Source organism: Tenebrio molitor, chromosome 3, assembly GCF_963966145.1.
Source record: "Tenebrio molitor chromosome 3, icTenMoli1.1, whole genome shotgun sequence".
NCBI lineage: Eukaryota > Metazoa > Arthropoda > Insecta > Coleoptera > Tenebrionidae > Tenebrio > Tenebrio molitor.
In genome coordinates, this window is record NC_091048.1 from 13982258 (window position 1) to 14008528 (window position 26271).

A 26271-nucleotide genomic window follows, 5' to 3' on the forward strand; every position below is an offset into this window, starting at 1 on the left:
GTTGCATACAATTACAGGAAACTTTGCCAAAATCGAAAACTTTTTTTCAAGATTAATATTAACACCGTTGCTTTAAAACGGACGTTTCTTTGACATTTCACGGAAAAATCTGCTTACCAGTGGCGTCGCGTTTGGCAATAAAGCTGGTAAATTACCCATTCTTACGAATGTAAAATGTTGCTCTTGTTTATTTTATAAATTTTCTTCATTATCAGAGAAAAAAGTAATACCCAATTTTTGTGGCGGTGAACAGTATTTATGCATCTATAATACCTTCATATAAATATAATTTAGTTTTAAAGTCATTTTCCTACGGGACACAAGTGATGGGACACCCGGTACATACAATACCTTCTCAAAAACATAATTATAGGATCTGAAAAATTGTATGGACGATTTTGAGAAAGGAAGAAATCGCTTTCTGTTCTTTTAATATTAGTATTAGGTAGTACTAAATTATACAGGGTGCGTTCTAAAAAACGCCGCAAGCCATATCTCCGTTATTTATGACTCGATTTAAATAAAACAAAAACTAAAATAAATCACCTTAAAAGCGCTATAAGCACAACATAGACTTTTTTTTTGAAAAGTCATTCAAGGTCAGACGATAGTCAACTTTGTTTTTTCAAATAGCTTGGTATATTTTTTATACCCATTTTGAAAGAGATTATTTTTCTGAATCTAGTGATATGCCACATGTTAGAATGCATTTAACAGTAACCGCGAAAATAAATTAATAAAATAGCATTATTGGAAATGTTTTCTCCAAAAAAAAATCAGGTTACTATGGAAAACAATCCTAAACGCAATAGGAATACTTTCTGAAGAGCAGAACAAAAAATAATGTGACAGAATGTGTAATAAATATGTACTGCGTTTAGGATTGTTTTCCATAGTAACCTGTTTTTTTTTGAAGAAAAAATTACAATAATGAGTGAATAATGGTATTTTATTTATTTATTTTCTCGGTTACTATTAAGCGCATCCTAGAATGCAGCATATCGTTAGATCCAGAAAAATAATCTCTTTCAAAATCGGAATAAAAAATATACCAAGCTATTTGAAAAAACAAACTTTACTATCATCTGACCTTGAATGACTTAAAAAAAAACATTAATCTATATTGTGCTTTTAAGTGTTTAAGTGTTTTTAAAGTGATTTATACCAGTTTTTCTTTTATTTAAATCGAGCCATAAATAACGGAGATATGGGTTGCGGCGTTTTTTAGGACGCACCCTGTATGTTCGAAAAATGTGTATCTTGGTGAAATGTAATTGAAAAATGTAATGTAATTGAAACTAATTTGAATCATCGATTTATAAGTTGAGTCAACCTTGATAACTGTTGATAAGGTTTTATCTTTTTCTTTATCTTATTCACCAACAAAGTCCCAACTAAACTGGTTGTAAAATGAGTGCATCAACAAGTTTAAAAATTGGATTTCATAATAAAAAAAAACAAAAGCCGGGCATGCCAGGTGTGTATGATTGTTTTTAAAACATCTTTTATTTAATAATACTGTGTGAACAACAATTACTGATTGAGTTGGCAATAAATTCTGGTGACTTTTATGTCATGTTCCAACGAGAAAACCATTTTATTAATAAAAGAATACAAAAACCAAGGCGTTTAAATATGAAATGTATACCAGCTTGCAATAGTGTCAATAAAACAAACCGAAATAAGTACAATTCACAGTCTTGAAAATTTCATGTAAAATTTTTTATTGCCAACTTAAACAGTTATTGTTGTTCGATACCGTCAGAATTTGAGAATTTTCTTCTGTGTGAACGGATTTTGATAAATGTTACAACTTGTCAAAACGAAACGTCAAGCTAATTTTAAAGATTTTAAGCGATTTGAAAAGGCTTTAAGGGACTCGTCGAACAAAAAAATGCAGCAAAGTTTATAAACGCCATTTTAGTCACGAGTTTTATTAGGCACGAGCGTAACGAGTGTTTAATAAAACGAAATGCTTAAATGTGTACCTATTCCGATATGCATAATAATCCAATGAATGTGTACAAATTGTCATCTTTGTTACCTCAATGTTATTTCTTGCGCTGTGCATGTACAATATTTGTTCAGCAGCAATCAAGCTTGTAGATATATGATTTTAGATTATTATTGGCGAGATTATACCGGTGAAATACCTCATGACGCTATACTTGGAGGTTACGACGTTAACAAAAAACCAACTTATATTGGACAAGCATTTCTTGCTGATGTCGGTATCATACCAGGAACTATTTACCCAGGACAAGTTGGTATTAGGTTACCATTCGGTTGGAAAGCAACTTTTTCTGATATTGCGGTCAAAGTAGAGTTAATTTTTATTAATTATTTACATAATAATGTGCTTATTTTTAGATTCTTTGCAGTAAACATTTAAATTGTTTTTCTTGGGAACCAGCTGAAAACAAGACTTTACATTCCACAACAATTGGAAGACATTTAGTAGTTGGTGGTTACGAAAACGGCCAAAAACTAAATGTGGGAAGAGTTATGTATGAAAATCAAATGATTGTGGGTAAAGTTCTCGGATATAAAGCAGGAAATGCAGGTTGTTATTTCGTGTTTGGGGACAAAGAAATTGGTGTCGGTTCTTATCAGGTTTTAATTTATTACTAAAAAATGTTTAAATGACAACCGTCAATTTACATTAGTAGAAATTTAACCAGAATAATAATCAAGTTGCATATCTATAGCTTTAATTTGTATAGTACATATAGAAATACCATAGTTATTAAAAAAAAGATAAAGATAATATTGAGTACTTCTAAAAGTCCTGTTGATTTTTTTGTCTAGAAGTTCAATCCTATATTAGCTCACATAAGTCATTGGTAATATTGTGTAAATAATAAAAATTTAATAATTTAAAATTTGGAATAAATTTGCCATCAAAATGTGTACCTACCCGCCTGAGTATAAGGGCGAAATTTTTCTGTTGTGATTTAAATGGAGCCTTGTCAAAATAAATACATTGTTATAGAAAAAATATAATAATTAAGAAAAATTAAATAATATCATCCATGAAATCAATTTGACGTGTCACGTCATTTTCGCATCCACTAAATTGAATTTTGGTTCTGTCGAGAAATTAAAAAAAAAAAAAACTTTGAAATATGCAGATTAATACATCGTGTTAAAAACTTTTGTCAAAAAATATTACACAGTAATTTCCCATATCAATATTAACGCGAAATCGTAATCAAACGTTCTTTTTTATTATACCTGAATCATAATCCCTGTTTTTGACAGTAAAATGCGGTTACTAATATGCACATTCTAACATGCGGCATATCGTTGGATTCAGAAAAATTATCTCTTTCAAAATTGGAATAAAAAAATATACCAAGCCATGTGAAAAAACAAAGTTGATTATCAGCTGACCTTGAATTACTTTAAAAAAAAATTAGTCTATGTATAGTCCTACAGAAATTCTAGTGGAATTCGGCTTTGGTTGTAAATTTATGTTTGTCACTTGAAAAATAGAATTTTATGCTGCAGCAATAATCCTACTGATAAATGCTAATGAGGGTTGTCAGTTTGGGGTTCGCAATGTTAGCTTCAGGCAGGGATGTTACAGGTAGTGGTAGTTGTATTTATGACAACGGTTATTACTTGATAATAAAATCTTATTCTTCGGTTGTTGTTGTTAAATTTACAACCAAAGCCGAATTCCACTAGAGTTTCTGTAGGACTATACTGCTTATAGTGCTTTTAAAGTGATTTATTCCAGTTTTTGTTTTATTTAAATCAAGCCATAAATAACGGAATATGCCTTGCGGCGTTTTTTGGAACGCACCCTTTATACTGTTTTTTTACATTGTTGTAAGATCGAAACTATAGAAACCATACATACACATAAGCTTTTCTTTTTTTCACTTCACTAAAATACAGTATCGCGATTTCGTAATACCGTAATACCGTAATACCGAGGTTCGCATTATTGCCGCTTTACTGTATGTGGACAGTTATTGTTAATTTTTGAAAAATACAAGTTTCGAAAATACAGGGTGTTAAAAACAAGTGAAGAAACAGTGTGGCGGTGCACAAAGAAAAATTGTATAGCGACAATTTACACTTAAAATCGTTTTTTTTTTAAGAAAATGCTACTCATGATTATAGTTTTGAAGAAGAATTATTGGAGATACTAAAAATCGGTAACTCCGTCCAGAGAAAAGCTCAGGAAGATATTTCTGCCAAATCAGGATACTTAGTGCAGTTCAAGTGTTAGTAGAGGTCAGTTCACGTAGAGAAAATTTCTTGAGCGCAGTTCGAGTATTGGATAAGGCTCTAACGGGTTTTGCGTGCAGTTCAGTTGTCTCGCTTCATACAACCCCATAGAAAAAAGTCACCGGCGACCCGACAGGCCACAAATCTGGACCGTAAGTTCCGATTAATCGTTTCGGAAAATTTCTAAAGTCAAAATGTGGAGGCGAGACGGAAAATTATTATTATTCACCCAATTGCGTGCAATGTGAGCATTGTGACAGGGAGCATCGTCATGAAAAAACCTCAAAAATGCTCTAGTTTCTAAGGGTACATCCTCCAGCAAATGGAAAAGGACATCCTTAAAAAAAATTAAATTGTGTTTCGCATTCACAAAATGTGGTAAAAAATTGTACAACAATCAATTAAAATTACACCCAGAGTAAAGTTTCATTAATTGACGAGTTCTTCCACCGGTTAAAATTAACACACTCATCTCATTTATTTTAAATATTAAAAAAGATTTTGACTATTTATTTTTCACTAGCCAATGGTAGATATACCAATTGTTTAATAATTCAGAATGATTAGTTTTGCAGTTATTTACTTCATTATTTACAACACTTCCAAGAAGTGATTTTATGTCGATTTTACCTCAAACTTACTCGTACATATGGCATCATCGTTTTGATTGTTCTCTCTTATTTCCATGGATACAACAAAAATGAACTATTTGCGGATTATTGGGATAAATGGAATGATTTTAATGTTTTAATGTTTAATGTTGCCACATTTAGTGTATAACAAATAGGTCCATATTTTCTACAACAAAGAAGAATGATTTATTTTACATATTTGTACCTGATGCACATTTTTATGACTACTTAATAACGTACTGCTAAGTTGTTCAGCGAATTTTGGGGCCAAATGTTTCTTTGTTTGAAGTAAAATTAAAATCGTTTTTAATACATATTTAAAATAAATGAGAATAGTGGCTCCTCCATTATACCAAGTTACGTCCCCCTCGCCACTGACTCACATTTTCAAGTTTCAAATTTGTAACGTTAAAGATGCTAGAAATAAACGCAGTCGATTTTTTTCTTTGCAAGATGTTAATGTTTCACTTGATAATGTGTTATATACAGGTGATCAAGAAGGACTGTTTGAGTTGGTAATACTGAATTAAATTTTTAAATGGTACAACTGGAGTAACTTCCGGTTGTTGACGGCTTAACACTGACAGCCTCATCAATCATTGATAAGTAACGTTTGACATTTCAAATTAAATTAAACATTCTGGTGAATCTACTCGAAAGCCTAAAAAAGTGTTAATTTATGTTGAGAGCACTTCGAGCATATATTTAATTTTTAGATCATTGTTCTGCATTTCAAGTTTAATTTCTTTTTACCGTTAATTTTTACTCTCATAACCTACCATTTTGTCGCTATTAATGCTACGTCAGATATCTGTCAAATAAACCAACAAAACATATCCGCTTGCAGTGTTGCAAATAGCCTAATAAAAAAATGTTCTTAATTGTATTGCCAAAGAGTTCTTCTTGATCACCCCGTAATATGTATAGAGCTTTTGATTGAACAACGCTGATAAAATAATTATTCTTTTAAAACTGTTTCTATGTGAATTGAAGGTAAGTTGTGAACAAAATAAAACGAGACTACGCGATTCGATTGAAGACTCATTAATTTTGATTCAGTTATAGTTACGTTTTCTTTACTACGGGCCGGTTTCACCAACGCCAGTTAAAGTTAACTGTAGGTTAAAATATACGAAAACATTGTTATAACAATAGGTAACTACGGTAACGAAGCATTTTAACCTACAGTTAACTTTAACTGCCGTTGGTGAAACCGGCCCTACATTAAATATTTTTTATCTATAATATATAACTATAACTATAATAACTAAACTCGATAATTTGTTTTGTATTCTGATACAATTGGTTTTATTAATTTGGTGGGTTTCTAGTGCTACGTTTTTGTTTGTTTTTGAATGTTTTTAGAAGCAGAAAGTTTTGATTTTTCAATTTGTTTTGTCACACATACCTACATACAACATTTTGTCAAAACTGTTGTGAGGGAATTTCGTGAAAATTGTTACTTTTAAATGAGTAACTTATTTTGTTATACAGGCTGATTCATCTTTTACCGCCGGTGGGAAAATTGACCTTAAAAATTATGATTTCCCTTTCATATTTTGCAGACCTAATTTATTATCCATAAGGCACATAATATCAAAAAATGAAATTTATAAGTTAATTAGGTCAAATTTTGGCATTTTCTCAATTATTAATTGTTTAATTTATTCAACTTTGTAGCATATGCACACTCAGGTATTTTCACACAATTTTACCATGTTAAATTAATTTTAGCGTGTGGTATTATTGAAATAAACGCATTTTGATATTCAAATTTGTATTTGCTTCATAATTTACGACATAATGTCCAAATATCTTAACAATAAGATTTATTAGAGGATTTTTACTGCCACAGCAGGGGGTCCTTTGTAAAATCGAAGAAATTCATCTAAGCAGGTCAGTTTTACAAGGTAGTCATTGTTGGAGAAAATTTACAACACTAAAAGCCAACAACCATCAATAAAAGCAACTTTTCCATTAAAATCGATTTAATTCAAAAACTATCAAACATTTTTCGAAACGGATTGCAGATATTGATTTTATACGCCATTAGCCACATTCTGATGCAAAAATTTGAACATATTTTTTTTTTGAAAAACAGTTTTTTATAAATATCTGCTCAATAAAAAAACTTTTTTTGAAATTAATTATACCGGTCGAAAGTAAATTTTTCGACAAATCAACTCTGTAAACTTTATAAATTTTTCTCAATTCTTAAGGGTCATTTTGCCACCGGCGGTAAAAGATGAATCACCCTGTATACATTTAGATTTATATGACTTTACAAAAGTTTAACTATACTTAGATGTATTTTTATTAGACATAAACATTTGATGTTTGAGCGTTGTCGTCTCCGTATCGTTTTCGCTATTAACAAGTCAATTTGTTGTGAGATATGATATTTATGTTCGCTCAATAAATCTCTTCTGCAGACAAGAAAAACAAATCCTAAATCACGAAAGAATGTCAGAAGGGCATTTAAATGCGTTAACACCTCTGGACACACAACTTAAATATCATCGAAAATCTGCAAGATGACATTCGTCGGCACTTTTAATGTTCACCAGATGTTGGTCTTGAAAGTCTAATTTTCTTTGATATTTAATATCTGCTTCATTTTAGGCGTGACACCAGACTATCACAAAAAATGCAAAGAAAACACACATGTATTATGAAGTTTTAGGGTTTTATTTACAAGTGAAACTTTACAATACAGTTAATAAATACAACTTCTAAATACAACAATTGCGGATTTTTACACTAATTATACAGAGTGGGACCAAAAACTAAAAATGTACCAGTTATTTTTATATTTACAGTTAATTATGGCACACTTTCCAGTTTGTTTCTAAATTAAATAAGTACTTATTGCACCATGGAGATCAATCATTGTTGCCATTTTTACTTGAACTTTCAAGAACCTAAGTTGTGTCCGTGGTTTGCTAAGTGGAAATACGGCGCGTAAGTCCCCGAGCTCGTTGCTTGCAAAGGGTAAACTCCCCCGTACGGTACATGATGGGAATATAATAGTCCAGAATGAGTGTGGTGGCCAGGAAAACCGGGGAAACCACCTCCGGTGCCGACATTCGGTGGTGGAACCGTCGGTGAGTTTACGTCCATTCCAGGATTTTGTTTTTTCCATTTCGTTCTTCGGTTCTGAAACCATATTTTCACTTGTGTTTCAGTTAAACTTAAACTCAGTGCTAGATTCAGTCTTTCGCAGACGCTGAGGTAACGTGTGGTTTTGAACTTGTTTTCTAAAGCTACTAGTTGCTCGTAAGTGAAGGCGGTCCTTGCCCTTCGCGGTTTCCCCGTATTTTGGGATTTAGAATCGGATTTTTTCTTTTTCATATTGGGATCCTTGATGTCTTCACTTATATCGCTCTGAATTTCGTCGTCGTCGTCTGAATGATGGTCCTTCCCTGAAATTAAATGTTTCAATGAATTTTTGGATAAATAAAAAAAATGTCAATCATTTTGCTAAATTAATTAACAACCGTAATTTTATTTTTATAACATAGATATAACACCTCGCCTGCGACACTATAACATTTATCTATATAGCCATGTCCATTTCATAACCTAGTAGCACAGTTGCAATATTTAATTCCTCAAAATTAGTGCCTTCTTGTAAATCCACACAAAAATATTTCATAATATGTAGAATATTTTAAAAGAGCTTAAAACCTTAGTTACAATTATTAAAATCGTAGCAACAATTGTTTTTAAGCTTAGTTTAAAAATAAGGAACATCGCCGTCGGTGTAAACGGGCAACAGCACTATAGGATAAACAATAAACTATTATAATATACAGGGTCGCTTTAAGAATGGGTACAGTTGATTATTTTAAAAACCCTTTCTAGAATCTCCGTGAAACTTGATATACCCTTAGGAGGATCTAAATTCTATAAATGTGTTTTTGAGATACAAAGCCAACTTGATTTTTTTTAAATGGGATGATGGGTAAAATTTAACATTTTTGAATAAAGCATTTTTTTCTGAATTCAGTGATATGCTACATGCATATCTTTGTTTATTTTAAAAGCAAAAAAAAATTTCCAAAAACTTAATTCTCAAAAAATAAAACCAATTTGGCATTGATAATGCTGTCATCTGTCACCTGCATATTAACCAATATTAAATTTGTGTGAAAAAATTAGTGTAACAATGGTACATTTAAATGAAACTGAGCGTACAAAAATACTTATGATATCATGGTTGTATATGGCGACAAAAGGCACAGTTGTGCTCAAGTGGTGACTCTTTTTTTTAGTTTTCTTCAAAAATAAAATATGCATGTAGCATATGATTGAATTCAGAAAAAAATGCTTAATTTATTCGAAAATATTAAATTTGAATCATCATCCCATTAAAAAAAATTAAGTTGACCTTGTATCTCAACAACAAATGGCGGTACAAAATTGAAAAAAAATATGTTTAAATAGAATTTAAATCTTGCTAAGTTTCACGGAGATCCTACAAAGGGTTTTCAAAATAATCAACTGTACTCATACTTAATACCGACCTGTATATTACAAGTCTATATTTGTTGTGTATGAAAATGTCTTATTTAAATCAATTCAAGTGCGTTTCAGTTTCACATAAGCTTGACTGTTCTGTTATAACTTATAAGGTATAACTCATGCAATAATTATTGCAGATATGTAGTTGTAAAATGTAGAAGTATTAATAATCATTTTAAGAATAATTTTCATTCTAAAAGTTTAACCATTGAAACTTAAACTATTTAGGCTGATGATTGAGACTTATTTTTCTTTTAATATTATTAATGGCAAGAACACATTTTACCAAACGGAACTCTAGAAAATCGATCAGAATACACAGGGTGTATCTGAAATACGTGTGTTAATTTTAACCACTGGAAGAACTCGCCAATTTATGAAACTTTTCTCTATAACATTTTGCAAAATTCACAAAAGTATTCCAATATTTTTTGCCCCCCCCCCCAATTTTTACCAAACGAGTCGTTTTGTGTGATTAACTAGTCTCTATTTTTTTGTAACCATGAAAATTTTAATTTTAATTATTTAATTTTTTCTATAACAATACAACTTGTTGACAAGGCTCCGTTTCTATCATAACAGAAAATTTTCGCCTTTACCCGTAGGCGGGTATACACTTTGATGGCTAATTTATTTCAAAATTTAAATCAATTTGTAATGCTTTTTCGTAAAAATGTTATAGAGAAAAGTTTCATAAATTGAAGAGTTCTTCCACTGGTTAAAATTAACACACGTATTTCAGATACACCCTGTGTACCCCCAAACTTAAGAATAAAATGCAAAAATATGCTTTACAAAATTTTTGACAAGTGTAACTGTTCCTGTTCACAAAATTTTGCGAATAAGTTAATACATATTCCGAGTGGGTAAATTGTATGGATTTGATTAAGGATAAGGACCCTATATTTTTCAAAAGTTGGTTCGCGATTTAACAAATATTTACACAAATAGGTATAGGTGCTGTTATAAAAAATTTAAAATTGACTAAATTCTATTCAAATTTTCTCAGATGTTTATTTTATTAGTTTTTGACTTTGCTACACATCACGAGTTATTTAATTCAACTTGTTAAACATATCTGAACATTATAAATGCCATATTAATATAACCCTATTTGTTGTTTACTTCATAAATCCGTACCTACCTATATCTACCAGTTATTTATACCGGGTATCAACCACCAAACCTGGCCATAGGCACATTACACATATTAAAATAATATATGAGTTGCTATGAAACATATTATTGTTTCGTCAAATTTGCCCAATAATTGAGCATAATACTGCTTTGTGATCGTTCTTCCCTTTTCCAAATTTCAAAAGTATTTCTACTTTCTACGTCTACCTACATCAAAAGTTTCCTAATGGCATTGTTTGTACGGATGATAATTATAGCTGTCAGTATGACACAATAATATGTTTCATAGCAAATCATATATTATTTTAACATGTGTAATGTGCCTATGGCCAGGTTTGGTGGTTGATACCCGGTATACTACATCTGTCCGAAAATATGGTATATAGTTCTCCCAGAGCTGCAGCGATTTTATGGCAGGGCAATAGTAATTATTACGCCTGTTGAGATGCCGATAAGCGACATAAACACACCCCTGTCAATCATCATTTTCGTTCTATACCTGTCAGTTTACAGGGTAGTACTTGGACGAATTTACGATTAGGGGTTGTACTTGCGGTTTAAACCTATTGTTGGTGTTGTTAACGTTTATACAATGGTACCCTGTCATAAAATCGCTGCAGCTCTGGGAGAACTATACATTTGTATATGTATTTTCAATTTCAAACGTATACCATATTTTCGGACAGAGGTAGTACAATTTAATACTTTCAGACATCTATAACAACGACTGACGTTTGTAATTTTTTCTCTTCAATACAATTCTACAGTAGACAGTTCTGTGGTTGCAAGAATGTTTTCTTGTTGTTGTTTTGAATAAGTACGTAGGTAGGTATATAGTTATTTTGTTTTGCCCGTTATATTTTCATTGTTAATAAAATGATGAAATGAAATAATGTTATGACGATTTATTAATTAGTTTCCCTAATAAATAAATAATACAAAAATACAACAATAAACATTTTCCCAATTAATTTATTCTTCTGAAGGTTTCTTCTAACTTACATTAAGTTAATTATTTTCGATTTTTCTCTTGGATAAAAAACAATCACATAAATAAATATGCTTAAAACTTTTGCTTCAATATCAAATTTGCTCTGCGAATTTAACCTCAAGAGTAACAATCACGTTAAACGAAATACAAAGTATCTTTAACCGAACGTATATCAAGAGTCCTGTGGAATTGTGCGGCTCTATGATTTTATTGTGTCGAACTATGTCGAGCCGGTCAACAGTCAAATGTAAAATTATGAAATCTTAGCGTCAGTTATGAGTCTTAGTTGTTTTGCTTGTACTTTTCTTCATTTTTTCTATATTCAAACTATTACTTTTCATCTTATAACAGTCTTCATCAAAAACCTGTCATTAATGAATTTACATGACCCTTCTTTTTCTATTTGGTACCACAATATGTATATTTATTACAGAGCGGCAAAAATAAAATTTATTCGAATTCCACAGGACTCTTGATACACGTTCTTTAAAACACACTTTCTATTTTTAAATTGTAATAAATTTAGAACTACATTATTAGATAAAATCGAAATTGTCGAATTTTTAAAATTTTAGTTTTTGTTTTTATACTACGAGTAGGTATCATGCCACAGACAGGTTTTTTTTAAATGGCACGCCATAGTTTTTCATTTTGGATAGAGACAAAGTATGACATTGACAATAATTTTTTTCGAAATAATCAAGTTTAATGTAAAACAAAAATGCACAAAAAATTGAGTTTGGTTTTGATAATATAATATTGTTGAAAAGATCAAAACCATTCGATAAATATCTGAGCCGAAATCTGAAATCTTGGGAAACATGACGTAGAGGTCTGGAATATTAAATTCGAATCGAATTGTTTGCATTTGGTTAACACAATTTTTTGTGCATTTTTGTCTTTACTTTAAACTTGCTTATTTTAAAAACTAACAATGTCGATGTCATACTTTGACATATAGCCGAAATGGGAATTCCAACCTCTATCCAACCTCTATCCTTTGAAGGTGGCAATGTAAGTAGATATTTTTTAAATTTGTGCTTTAATAAGAATGAATTAGCGAGAGATAGGCTAGGTGAATTTGTTAAATTTAACGAAAGGTTGGTAACAATGGATTACTAGCCCCTGTTAAGAACTAACATTGAAATTTCTAACATCGCAACCTTCAACAAATACCATAACCATAAAAAGTTGTGGTCGACTTTAAAAACATGTTACCCCATTTAGATATTCTCCATTTTCATATATAAAATAAACTAGTGGTCCATTGTTATTTAGGTTTTTATCTAGAAAAACATTGCTAAAAAAATGTAAAAATATCGTAAAATAAATTTTGTTGTCCAATAATTTACAACTGGTAAGCAGAAAGAATACATAAAGAGTTTCTCGTAACTAGAACGACGGGAGTTTTGATAGTTTTAAACGCTTTAAGTTGTAATAATAACTTTTTTGTTCGACACTGTCAGAATTTGAGAAATTTCTCCTCTGTGAGCGGATTTTGATAAATGTCACAACTTGTCAAAACGAAACTTCAAGTTAATTTTAAAGATTCTAAGCGATTTGGAGCCTTTAAGGGGCTCGTCGAACAAAAAAAAAGTTGTATTCAACTCGTTGTTGTGTAAATTGGGCCTTTTTTGGCCCACTCATGCCAAAAAAAAGCCAAATTTACACACGAATTCATTAAATAAACTACTATTTTTTGAATATCGTAATGAAATTGACACTTTTTTACATGCAAAATCGTAGTGAAAGTAGTACTTTTTTACACGAAAAAACGTAGTACTTTTTTTGCATCATTTTATTCCTTGGAGATGATTGGCAAAGCATACCTATTTTTTTTTTGGAATTTTTCGTAAATCCTTTTGGACCATATTTCTCAACTTACATCGATACGCAAAAAAATAGTGCGTACAACACGTTACAAAGTCTCTTTTTTTCACTTATTTGCTTGATTAACTCGGGCTACGCCCTCGTTAATCAATCTGCAAATTCGTGAAAAAAAGTATGACTTTCTTAACTACATAGTTGTACAAATAACTATATTATCTACCTACTGAAAATTTTGTCTAGCAGGTTGCAATTATGCAAGGGCCACAATAAAATCCTAAATTCCACGTATAGCAACAAATGTGCCAATAGACGCAAAAAGTGGGAGTAAACAAGAAAAGACTACATAAAATTTCAAACTTATGTTTAGGTTATCTGATGTGACGACTAGTTTTAATTTACATGATCAAAATATACAGGCTATCTGTAAATGATTGTCGGGTCTAGCCAGCTTTGGAAAAAAATATTATTGTGCCGCCTTTTTGAAACAGGTGCCCAATTTTAATTCATTATTATTAACGGTCACATACAAATTCCTGAATATACTTAGGTACACTGTGTGGCGGTATGAGTTTTCCCTTGATGGTGTTGATATTAAATACATACATACATGGGTGTCCCAAAAATGGCGTACTAACGGTGCACTAAGGTGTAGAAGAGATTATCGTAAACGTCAGAAAATTCTATTGGACTTATTTGCTGATTTGGCGGTCTTTGAAAGTGGCACTTAACACGTCAACTATTTTGAAATATATGTGTGAAATTGTCATGACAGCTACCTCTAGTCGTACATATTCTCACAAAGTACAAGATCAGTCACTACCAATATTTAATCCTGGATAATAGAGAATTTAGAAGCTTTGGAAATTGAAAAAAATATTTTAAATCCACTACGGTAACATTGCAAGCTAACGATGTACGAATATATATTTGTTTACATTGTATTACCGTTAATAATAATAATAAAAATAATTGATTTTTTTGTCGGAAACATTTTTTCCATATTTCTTTTCATGTACATTTAAGCATCCTCGATAAGGTAGTAAGTAGTTTGTACGCCAATTTTGGGACATCCTTTATGTATATGTATTAATCATAGCGGAAGTAAATCAGAGTTGAAACTTGTCTAGCTAAAAGTGAACAACCTAACCTGAAAATATGACATTCAGTGTCGAATTTATTTTACATATAAAGCGGAACATTCAAAATTTAACAAGTTTTCATAGCAAGCTGGCCAGACAATCCTTTAGAGATACCCTGTAGAATTTAACAAGTAAATGTTAAGAAGCACGTAAGACTGAGAAAAGTGAATATGAATATGTACAGTGGTGAGCAATAAATTTTGGTCAGCAATGTCATTCTTTGATGCAATTGAAAGTACTTTAGTGTTAAATGGGCATAACCTACGAGTACCTTAAAATTTGGTATTGGAGCCAAGATTTTTAACAATTTAAAAAAACACTTGACAGTTTAGTGCATTAAGTATGTACTTACATTTTTTCGACATTGGAGGTTATCAAGCGAGGAAAAAATTTAATTTGTGACAGTACCAGGAAATTTTAAAATGACATGGACGACTAAAAGGTATTGCTCTCGAGTGTACATTCTTTCCCACTTCATAACTACAGAATTATTCACGTACGATGACGAGCCTGACCAAGTAAAAATGCAACCCAAAATACGATTTATAAAGCAATCTCGATCCATATTACATTGTTATAATGCACATAAAACATAGATAGCTTTTACCGTCAGCCTAATGAACGTCAAGTTCTGACAGAAAAATACCTCTCTTAACAAAGTATATATTTTTAATAACAATAATAAGCAATTAAAATCACAAAAGTAATGGGTAAGCAGGATCATGTCCGTTCTGTCATCGTTCGAAAACATTTTCAAATAGGTTCTAAGTATGAACTAAAAATGCAATGACAGATATACTTTTCAAACTAGTAGAATACCTACTTGGATTCCTGTTTTAATTTTTAAATACCAAAACATAATGTACAGTTAATTTCAAAATTATAGAGTACACCTAATTTTCTACAGTGTGAAATGCACTTACATTTTTTGTCAATGATCAATGTCAATTTGGACAAACAAAATGCTTAAAACGCGAAAATGCTCATTTTTTCCAAATTAGAAGAAGGGTGGTCGATCCAGAGGTAGCTCAGTATTATAACATCGCGAAGAGCATCGTGCAGAGGATGAAACAGACACTATTGTGGTATTCTAAAATATCAGCGACATTTTATGTTGTCAAACTCACCTAACCTATACAGGGTGTTTTCGAAGTTGAGGCGTTCCTTGTAACAGGAGGTAATATACATTATTCTTAAGAATTTCAGCCTATATCGTCTTAGTAAAATGTTTGTATTAACGGAGATAATTGATTACTTATTTTTATAGTTTTCTAAAATTTTGAGTCCGGTCCTGTCTATTTTTTCGCTGTACTAGATTAATAAACTGACGTGGCCCAGGATGGTATCTTTCCGAAAATCGCTCTGCGTACCTACTCTCTGTGAGCTCGTTATTTTCGTAATGATAAGCCATTCTGATAAATTAGATGACAACTTTGACACTTTGTACATTGCGCTCAATAATGTCAGGGCTTACTTGTTCCGTTTCAGCGCCAATTCTCTGCCGCAAATCTTCTAAATTGTTTGGTTTAGGTATTAAAATAAATCTTCGATTTTAACTAAACCTTCTATTTTAACTAAACCAAAAAAAAATGTTTCCCTTAAAAATTAAATTAATTTTTTTAATAAAAATTTTCATTTTCTCAAAAAAATTGTTATGTAAGGTACCAATTTACACCATAATTTAAGTAGTTCGACCATCTATAAAAAACAGCAAAAAAGGGGGTTGTCATTGAAAAAACCAATGATGACGTCATTGTGCAAAAATACATCACGTCATAAGTAAAATTTTTATGTCATAACGTGGATAATTAAAAAATAAAATTGACCTGTTCGAGCGTTTTTCTTGAAAACATTAAATAACGCAATTATAAATTTTGTTCCTTACTTTATCATCACACTGTAATGGTATTTTTTTTTAATTTGGCGTCGAAGTTGGCGTTGGAGAGTCGATTAAGAACCCACCACTCGTGTAAAAGCGTAAGATTTAAACAGCTGATCCGTGATCCGTAATCCGCATAGTGCGTTCACAATCGACTCTTCAACGCCAACTTCGACGCCAAATTTAAAAAAACACCCGTTATATGATAAAGCACATTATTTTTATCATTTTTCATTAATGCATGTGACAGTAACAGTTGTTATGACTAATCTAGTAGAATTTGTTAATTTATCTATTAAATTTTAACCAAATTGATTATTTGATTTGATTCAGTAATCAAAATTAGAAAAATTTAATTAATTTGTTAAATAATTACGTTTCTGTACTGCAAGATAAACGTTCTGTCAGTTTTAAGAAGGGACTACTGTATACATACTTCTATTGTGAAGATACGGTACAGATTTTCAAGAATAAATGATCGTCGGTTGATGACGACACCTTTGTTGTCGAGTGGAAGCTTGTGCTTTGATCACAAGAGTGTAAAATTTTGATAACAAAGATGGTAAAACAACAATAACGAACAACTTAAATTCAGCGTGCGCCAACATAAATACTTTACCAACTTTACAGCGTCTTAGCATTCAAGCGGCATCGGCTGGTTTAGACAACGGAAGGAATAACGGAACCGGGACATGTAATTAACAGCCTTAGCGTAATTGCCTCCGGGCTCGTTAGCAAGCCGTGAACTTTGTAATTAATCCTTTGGTTTTGCTGCTACTGCTTTAAGCAGATGTATTAATTATGGACGGAATACGCTCGTTTTAACTCCACCTACTCCCTTCTTCTCTCCGTAGTTACTTTATTAAAATATTTAAACACTCTGATGGTTTTCTAATTGCAATCTATTGTTCCGCACTTCATAAATTAAACGCCTCTCCATGCTTAGCCCGGTTTATTATTACACTAATGGCACAATCTCTCATTTATTAAATTATACTAGATTACGAAGTCATCTCTTTTTCAGTGGATTTAGATCACTTAAGTTATGTCGTGTATAAAATTTAAAAATGTAAATATGTAAAGAGCGATCAAATTAATTTGTAATCGAGTTATCCATGAATCCGAAATCGTATGTCGTTACTTGAACTCCACGCTCCAATAAACCGGGCTTGAAACACAGGTTAGATCTCGACATATCAATCGCAAAAGACATACGAATTCAAATCCATGGATGACTCGATTACAAATTAATTTGATCGCTCGATACTTATGTTTTGTGAAATAAACTTATTAGTTACAACGTGATCATGAATAACTGAATCTGTTGGTAACAATGAAAATTTGAATGATTTTGGTACCACTGTAATCTAAATGAATTTCCGATTGTCAGCTTTGACAGAGTTGACAGGCGAATTTGATGTTTACCATTAAAGGGTGATTTTTGTAATAGCATAAACATCCGACATAACCTATTTTTTTTTTGTGTCAAGTTAAAACATCCGGTCAGTGCCAATTACGAAACAGAAAAACACCTATATTTTTCAATTGTTTCATTGCCAACAGACTCAGTCAATGTTGATCACGTTGTATTAGTCGTTTATGTGAGATTTGGGATTTTTGGTTGACAGTTTTTATCAGAATTTTTTGTCTATTGCAAATTGCATTCTAAATTAAAATAAACTAGGCAAAAGTGAATAGGGAATTCCACAATTTTTCTTGGAAAGCAAAATAATTGCCCCAATCCTCCCACGTATTCTTAAACACAAGATAAATTTAAAATGTTACAAGTACTTGAAACATTACATTTAATGTGTAGATTAATATATTTGTAACACATTTCATTACAAATTTTAAAGGGTATTTATAAAAAATTCAAAAAAGGAAAAATTCCCTATTCATTTTTGCCTAGTTTATAAATTTGGTATTAGGGGTTCATATACTCTACAGTGTCGTTACATTAAGTTGTGCTATTCTTTTCTGTCTTCTTAGTTTTTCATTTTATAAAACTGAATAAAATTATAAAATTATCGTTAACAGTGTTGATAACGTAGTTTAGTAGGTACTTGTGATAATTTTTACGGTGTTTATTACCACCGCATTGATTAATTGGGACGCAACGCCGCAGGGGTCAATGTTAACTAAAGACCGGATTTTAGGCCTATTCGTCATTTGTCCAGCCATTTGCCGGAAACTTAAAAATAAATCTCTTTCGCAAAAATTACGTCTTTTGGCGTGCATTTGTTATCGCCTAAAATGCCTATTTTTCAAAATAAACGCCTTAATTGCCTAAAGGGCCTAAAAAGTGTTTTATAGGTCCTAAAGGCCCTTATTTTCGACCTAAAATAGGATATGTTTATAAATGAACTTTTTCGTCAATTTACAATTTTTTACTGATGGTGATTTTGATTTAGTGCGGATGTAATTTCGGTACTTTTGACACAATCGACAATCAAAGTGAGACTGCGGCTTCCTTTAGCCCCCAACATAACGTTTTGTATGATATCTACATGTGAATTGCGCAAAAACAAAAGAAATGCCAAAAATAAAACAAAATTATAAAGACAAGTTAGCCCAATGGACTGATGACAAAAAATATACATATATAATTTCAAAACTGATCGATAATTAGGAACAATATTTTGTTTGTCAGGCGAACAGTCGCTAAATTCAGTGTAATACATAATTAAAATAATAACTAAATAAAATAATTTGATTACTACTTTTATATGCGTGTAAAGTACTGTTAACTTCCGATTTTTTTTTTTTAATTTTTAATTTGTTTTTTTATTTGAAAAGTTTTCGTTATATCTTTTAATAAAGTACTATTTCAGTGACGCCTGTTTTTGTGCCTTTTTTTATAATTTTAGCGCCTAAAAGTGTGTTGTAACGACCTATTTTAGGGACCTATTTCTATAAATTTTAAGCACCTTTAATGATAACGTTAACGTTATATCTTATGTTCTGAATATTTGTTATTGTGTATAGTAAAATAATCAGTTATAATACCACGCGTAGTCAAAGATTGCCGAATATTTTTGTGGTGGTATCACGAATGGTCATTCGCTTTATGAACACCATGAGTGCGTAGCACGAATGGTGTTCGACAGCGTAATAACCATGAGTGATACCATCGGAAAAATATTCTACTATCTTGGACTACGAGTTGTATTCAACAGACTATTCAATGAACCAAATCAATGATTAAAATAAAAATTTTCAAAGCTAGTTCGCAAATCTGCGTTACACATGATTTCATTGTTCAGTTAACTTCGTAAGAAAGTAATAATTTCCTTGAATAAAAATAATAATCAAGGTTTGTTTAAAATATTCATCTCGACCACTAGTGGAATACTCACTAGTAATATCCCGAGTGCATGTCAAATTATCGACAATTTGACATGCACGAGAGGATATTTTGCCAGACTATTTCCTGAGAAAAATTTACATGATAAGTAAGTACATACATACAAATAAACGTAATTCTGTGTTTAAAAATTGGTTATTCTTTAAATTTTTATGTTGTCGTTGACGGTCATTACATTTGCACTAGTGCAAATTAACGATAATTGCACTAGTGCAATATTATTGCTGTAATTCGATCGATATTGGCTAAAATTCAAATATTCGAGCTTTTTGATTGGCTTAAATTTTTCCAAGGAAATACATAGTCAGTTATATTTTCACTAGTGGAATATTCGCTGGAATTTTCTGTTGCTAGGCTACGAAAGTAAATATCTGCTATTTTATTGGTTAATATTTGAAAAATACCTAACAGGTGAATTGAATATTCAACTTAATCCGTAGTTAATTTTGTCTTTACCAAATCCTACCCTACCGGTAATCTCGCCATCAAGATTTTTTAATGGAATTTTAATGAGAAGGGTATTCAAAATAGATCAATAAGCCCTCATTACGTTGATTCTTTGGAAACGACATTACCATGTTTATGTATAATGTGACGTTTCGCACTATATTTTTCTTACTTGGTCGAATAAAAAACGTGCATTGGTCTCTATTAGCTATGTACAAAGTTTTTTATAAACAGGGTTCAAGCACAGAAGAGAAACAAACAATTGTTTTTCTCCTGTGGTGCAAGTACCTGGGAAAAACTCGTGACAGTTGCGATAAATAAAATTATTGGAAGCAAAGCTATCATGGATTCATAATTTCATTTTAAAACAATACGAAATTTAAAATATCCATGTGAGTGTTACAAATCTATTGTGGGTTGCATTTTCAATTCCGCCGGGCTGATTATCACTCGTGAAATACCCTGTATAACTTACACACATTCGGCTCGCTAGATGAAAAACACTTCAATTGAAAAAGAAGTTGAAAACGAAAAAAGAAAGATTGATTCCTTGGATGCGGTTGGTATTTAATACTTATTAGCTTAGGTATTAGTCTTTCCTATCCCACCTATAATAATTATTATTAGTGATCAGTTACAAAACAAAATTAACAAAAATTTTTACCTATCAACAATTACATACCTATAATAATTAATAAACTATTAGCCGACGATTATTCTTTTTTTAACTTTATAACGATTGAATAATAATTATTTTTTATTTAATAGAAATTGATCTTTGTTAAATCGAAAATGTAAAGCCAAATATACTCCGTCTAACGAGAGATTGCGAGATTTTAAATTGTAGACTTGTAAGACAATACTACAAATTGGGCTAAAATATGTACATTAATTAGAGCATAATTTCAGGGCTAAAATATTATTGCTTGAAGGATATATTTCAAATTTTCCGCGTGCTAGAGGTAGGTACTACTACTACTACTTTCTCTACGTAGAATTTAGTGATTTTTACTATCCACTTACTAAACTCCCGCAAGTTGCCGCACTGCCGTTCTGAGATTAGTAATTTTTACTTTAACGTTGGCTCAAAAATTTGAAACTTATTTAGGTAGCTACTCAATACTTATTATAAAATGGAAAGAAGTACCTGTACCCATGTAAACAAATAACTACGTGGAGCTGAATTACAGTAAGTATCGAGCGATCGAATTAATTTGTAATCGAGTCATCCAAGGATTTGAATCCGTATGTCTTTGCGATTGATATGTAGTGTCCGACCGAAGATTCGGTTTCGGTTTCGGTTTCGGCCAATAATCGGCCGAACTTTCGGCTCCAACCGAAACTGTTTTTGTCGCGTAACGCTCGTTGTTGATTTGATTATTATTAAGTATCGGGTGTTTTTTTTTTTAATTTCACCTCGTAGTAGGCGTCGAAAAGTCAATTGTGAATGCACCACTCGTGTAAATCGTAAAATTTAAGCAGCTGATCCGTGATCCGTAACCCGTATAGTGTGCATTCACAATCGACTCTTCAACGCCTACTATGGCTATGAGGTGAAATTTAAAAAAAACACCCGATAATACTTATATACTTAATATAATATTTAATATAAATGTTTAATTAAGACCGACAGAAGTTGTTTTTTAGTTTGATTTATGATAAAATAGTAAGCATAAAGATGTTTTTGTTTATTTTTGGATTGAAGACAAACAGTTGTATCTAATTACAAAGGTCTGTGTCCAAAAAGTAACTGAATTCAAAAGTTTCGGTTTCGGTTTCAGTTTCGGCCGAAACTGTAACAGAGGCCGAAATTCGGTTGACACTATTGATATGTCGAGATCTAACCTGTGTTTCAAACTGTGTTTATTGGAGCATGGAGTTCAAGTAACGACATACGTTTTCGGATTCATGGATAACTCGATTACAAATTAATTTGATCGCTCTTCAGTAAGAACAATTTTTCGTCGATTGATATGGATAAAATTGGACACAAGGCTCCTTGAAATTTTAAAGGATTATTTTTATCTGTAATTCATAATATAAAATACCGGGATATCAAAAATTATCTTGGTCAAAAGGTGGTCGTGGATTTTCAAATAATTATCGAAGCTAGATCATGCATTTGTGTCAATCATTTTCTGAATGTCCAAATCTGGATTTTTATGTGCTTACTTATGGTTTGTCTCAATTCAAAATTTCCACCACCTGTTGAATTATGTTGGCAAAATAAAAATATTTCTAAATTGGGGATTATTATAACCAAAGTTAGCAATATAATTATTTTATAAACATGATTCGAAAACATTAAAATTAGTTGATAAGTTTATTTTGCTTTTAGAATTTGATTTTCTATCTACTTGCTGCATTTTCTTTTCCTTTATTCGAAAATTTTGAGTTGTAAAAACGGAAATTGACAAATGACCTAACAAATACGCATTTTTCGCCAAACAGTGTTGCCGGTTGTATTTCCAACGTAGAATGCAGTGTTGTTGGAAATTTAGAACTGAGACAGACTATACATAGGTATGTATGTCTTACAAATTGTGTTGGTGTGTTTCGCGAAACTGACTCTGTGACTCATAAAAAGGTGCTGGTAGGCCAATCGAAGAATGTTAATTGACGTTCGTCAAAGTCAAAACACACGAAATAAGTTGAGACAGACGTTTTCCAATCCATGACCACCTTTGACCAAGATAATTTTTGATATCCCGGTATAGGTATAGTTAGATATCCATTTACATATTTATACGGATAGCAAATTGACTCATTATTAATATGTATTTTGTTTTCAAATATAGACGAATGATTACTAAAACGTAATAGGTACCAATATCTTTAGAAATCTAGTTTCAATTTCAATTGACACCAATCCACAATAGGTAGGTATAGTGAAATGTTTTAAATAAACAACTGCCAGTGTCAAAATTAAGGAAAAAACCACACTGCACTACCCTAAAATGTGCGCATATGGACCAGCTGTACCTATAACAATTTTACACCAAATCATAGTTGAGGTTATGTTCACTTTACTTCCCGTACCTTTCTTCCGTGAATTCATTTTCAAAACAAATTTAACGAGAAATCAGGAGAAATCTTTTTCAAATTTGAAATAAATTCTCGGTTGTCCGGGCGGAGGCTCAATTACCTACATACATTATAAAAATGTTGACACTCAGTGTGACTAATCGTGAAAATCACTGTTTCGCTCATACCAACGCGACAACGTTTTGACAATTGTTTATTAAAAAATTTCAATAATAGATATAGGTAGAAATGTAGGTAGATCAACACTGTACGCAGTTCTTCAAGACTTTCTACTACTGGTAATAAGCGCGTGTATTGAAACAAGTCCTAAAGCGAATTCCACCACCTCCATCCAAATCCAAATGATAATGGCTGACAGAACCTCACCGCACTGCATTGTTTTAGCGGTGAACAGACAAATGAATGCGGTTAACACGTTTGTCGCTTGTTACGTATTGATTTCACAAGCTCCCGTGATGTTCTCGAATTACCGCCGCTTAATCATACTGAGCCCCGGATTTACCGATTTAATCGGCAACCACCAGACGACGAGAAATGCATACATAGGTACACTCTATATATAGCACATGCCACACTATCTTAGAAAATTTAACCGCAATACTTGCAATAACTGAAGGTTATAATAATTATAACTTAGGTATTACCGAAGCTCGCGTGGTAAGCATAGGTATACCTACCTAATTTACGTGTAGCAATCAGTTAAACGTTTATAATTGTAAAAACTGTGTTTTAACAGAAGTAGGTATACATACTTGAAGGTTTATTACTGCATTGATATTACTCTCTACCGTGCAAAGCTTGCGGAAGTTTTTACGATTGCTAGATGAAAGACTTCCGCAAATTTCCTCACCTGTCTCGCTGTCGTCGTATTCTGGTGATCCTCTCGATCCGTCGTGCGGCTTCCAACAGCAAATCCCATCACTGTAAACTCCCTGTCGGCCCGTAAATTTGTTAGGGTCCAAGATGTTTTCAACAGAAAACGCCAATCTGCGGTTCTGGTGAGGCACAACCGACGGACTCTGATCACGAGGACTCTCCGACCGGCTAACGTCATCACTACAAACACTCTCTGACCGTTTCATATCTTTAAAACTAATAAAATCACTACTGGAGTCAGTCTTGTTTGATGGAATAAGATTTTCGAAGGACGTAAACTTATCCTGTCTCCTGGTCAGGTCTACAGGACATAACGTATCGTCGTTTTCAACGTCCACGTTGAGTTCTTCGTCAGTGTCGCAAGTTTTATCGCACATTTCGGCATCGCGTGAGTCGTCCGATATCCTTTTCGGTTGAAGGAAGATTTGCGATTCGGTCGAGTGTAATGGTGAACGTTCTTTTTCTATGGGTTCTTGGTTTTTATGTGTTGTTGCTATAATTCGTTCCATCATCAGCATTGTCATTATTGGTGGTCACTGTTTTTTAACGCATCCGAATCGATTTTTATGAGATTTTTAAAATAAGGCAAAACTCGCTTGTTATCGTACAGGGAGATTTTGATATACTAAACTAAATTTGATCTCCCGAAATCGGTTTAGGATGCAGCTTCCCCACACAGAATGGCGAAGCAAGCATCAAGTTGGCTTGGAGAGGGTACAATTGTCTGTTATTGGCCGTTGGCACGCTCGATTCGACCACCGATTGGGTGGATTGTTTTTGTGGGTGTGGTTTATTTAAACGTAGTGGAGTGATCTTTATTTGCTTTGTAATTATGAATATGATTTGTAATAACAAAAGAACCGAGTTGGGAAATTATCAAGCCCATGATTGTCGGGCATATTTTGGAACAAAGGCGCTTATTTAGACTACGCTGATGAAACAATTTAAATTTAGTAGCGTTGAAAATGTTATGGCTAGTCGTTTAATTAGTAGGGAATTGTATTGTTTTCCAGATAATGTGGATTTGTGATATCGCCCTATTGGGCCATTAATATTGTTTATCACGTTGTCTATGATCTCATTAACACGCATCACGTCACGACTATTAACGATGACCAAACCGAAAACTACCCTTATTGTATTATACGAGGGAAGTCCATTAAATCATTCTCCCTTCCTACATTACATTATTAAAAATTAACTCTTTTACATATTCTGTTTGATAATATCGGGAGTCTAAATAAATGTCTGTTTAAGAGTAGGTAGGTACAATACTGGGTCACTTCCAGACAGCGTGTGACGTCACGAGGAAAGCCAAACGTCAAAATTTGTTTATATTTTCAGAAAGTATCAAATAGAGTGTTTTAATCATTCTTATGGAAGATTGAAAATTGTGAGATAAGCAAAAGCTTGGTGGCAAGTGTCTATAATAATTGCAGTTGATACCAGGGTGTTTACCTACTGTTCATCGAACGTCGCAAAAGACGTTGAAACCTGGGAAGTATTTTTATACCCTATCAATATTTTCGTGATTGTAAGTCATTGTAAATACAATTTAGTTGAAAAAATATTCGCTACATACCTGGTGTATTATGAAAAACCTTTGGTGCTATCGGTGCACACGAGTTCCCGTCAGCATAATATTTTATACCTGGGCTTGGACATAGGCCCTTTAATCCTGCACACGAATTCCCGTTAAGGCTAAAATGCACCACAAATTCTAGACTAGAATTCCCGTCAGAAAAAAATCTTGGTTATTGAAAGCACTGTTACGAAAGTAAGATTCAATGATGAATCTTCTATGTTCTGAAGTAAAAACCATTTTTGCGTTTTGGTTAATAGTGACAGTTGTTTGACGTCTATTAGCTGACTTAGCACAGATACGAAAAATCTGACACTGTCAAAGTCACAGACGGCCCTTATCTAAGTATATAATTGTTGATAACAGGGTATTTGTAACTTTTTAAAATTTTAAACATTTTTTTTTGGTCCACGTAATGGTAAACAACAATGGTACCTGGCAATGGCTAGAGGGGTAGGTAAGTAAGGGATTGAAGCGCTCTTTTACCCTTGATGGTAACTCGAGTTATGGATTATATCAGTTGATAATTACCTGAGGGGAATTCTTACATTACTTTATGACAAGAAATAAGTCAACCTGGAATTCG

General features: G+C 32.2%; 1 protein-coding gene and 1 long non-coding RNA gene across 2 annotated transcripts; one reads left to right on the top strand and one right to left on the bottom strand.

The window, feature by feature from the left end:
- The first annotated feature begins 1322 nt into the window (after nucleotides 1-1322).
- Nucleotides 1323-2882, top strand: LOC138125848 (uncharacterized). The gene is made up of 3 exons (XR_011157535.1): nucleotides 1323-1477; nucleotides 2121-2320; nucleotides 2371-2882. It is a non-coding gene; the product is annotated as an uncharacterized lncRNA (long non-coding RNA).
- Nucleotides 2883-7538: 4656 nt separating this feature from the next.
- On the bottom strand, nucleotides 7539-24745 carry slou (slouch). The gene is made up of 2 exons (XM_069041395.1): nucleotides 24078-24745; nucleotides 7539-8293 (listed from the first exon to the last, which is right to left on the bottom strand). Exons 1-2 carry the CDS (start codon nucleotides 24625-24627, stop codon nucleotides 7785-7787), a joined length of 1059 nt encoding a protein of 352 aa, XP_068897496.1. The 5' UTR covers nucleotides 24628-24745; the 3' UTR covers nucleotides 7539-7784.
- Nucleotides 24746-26271: the final 1526 nt, after the last annotated feature.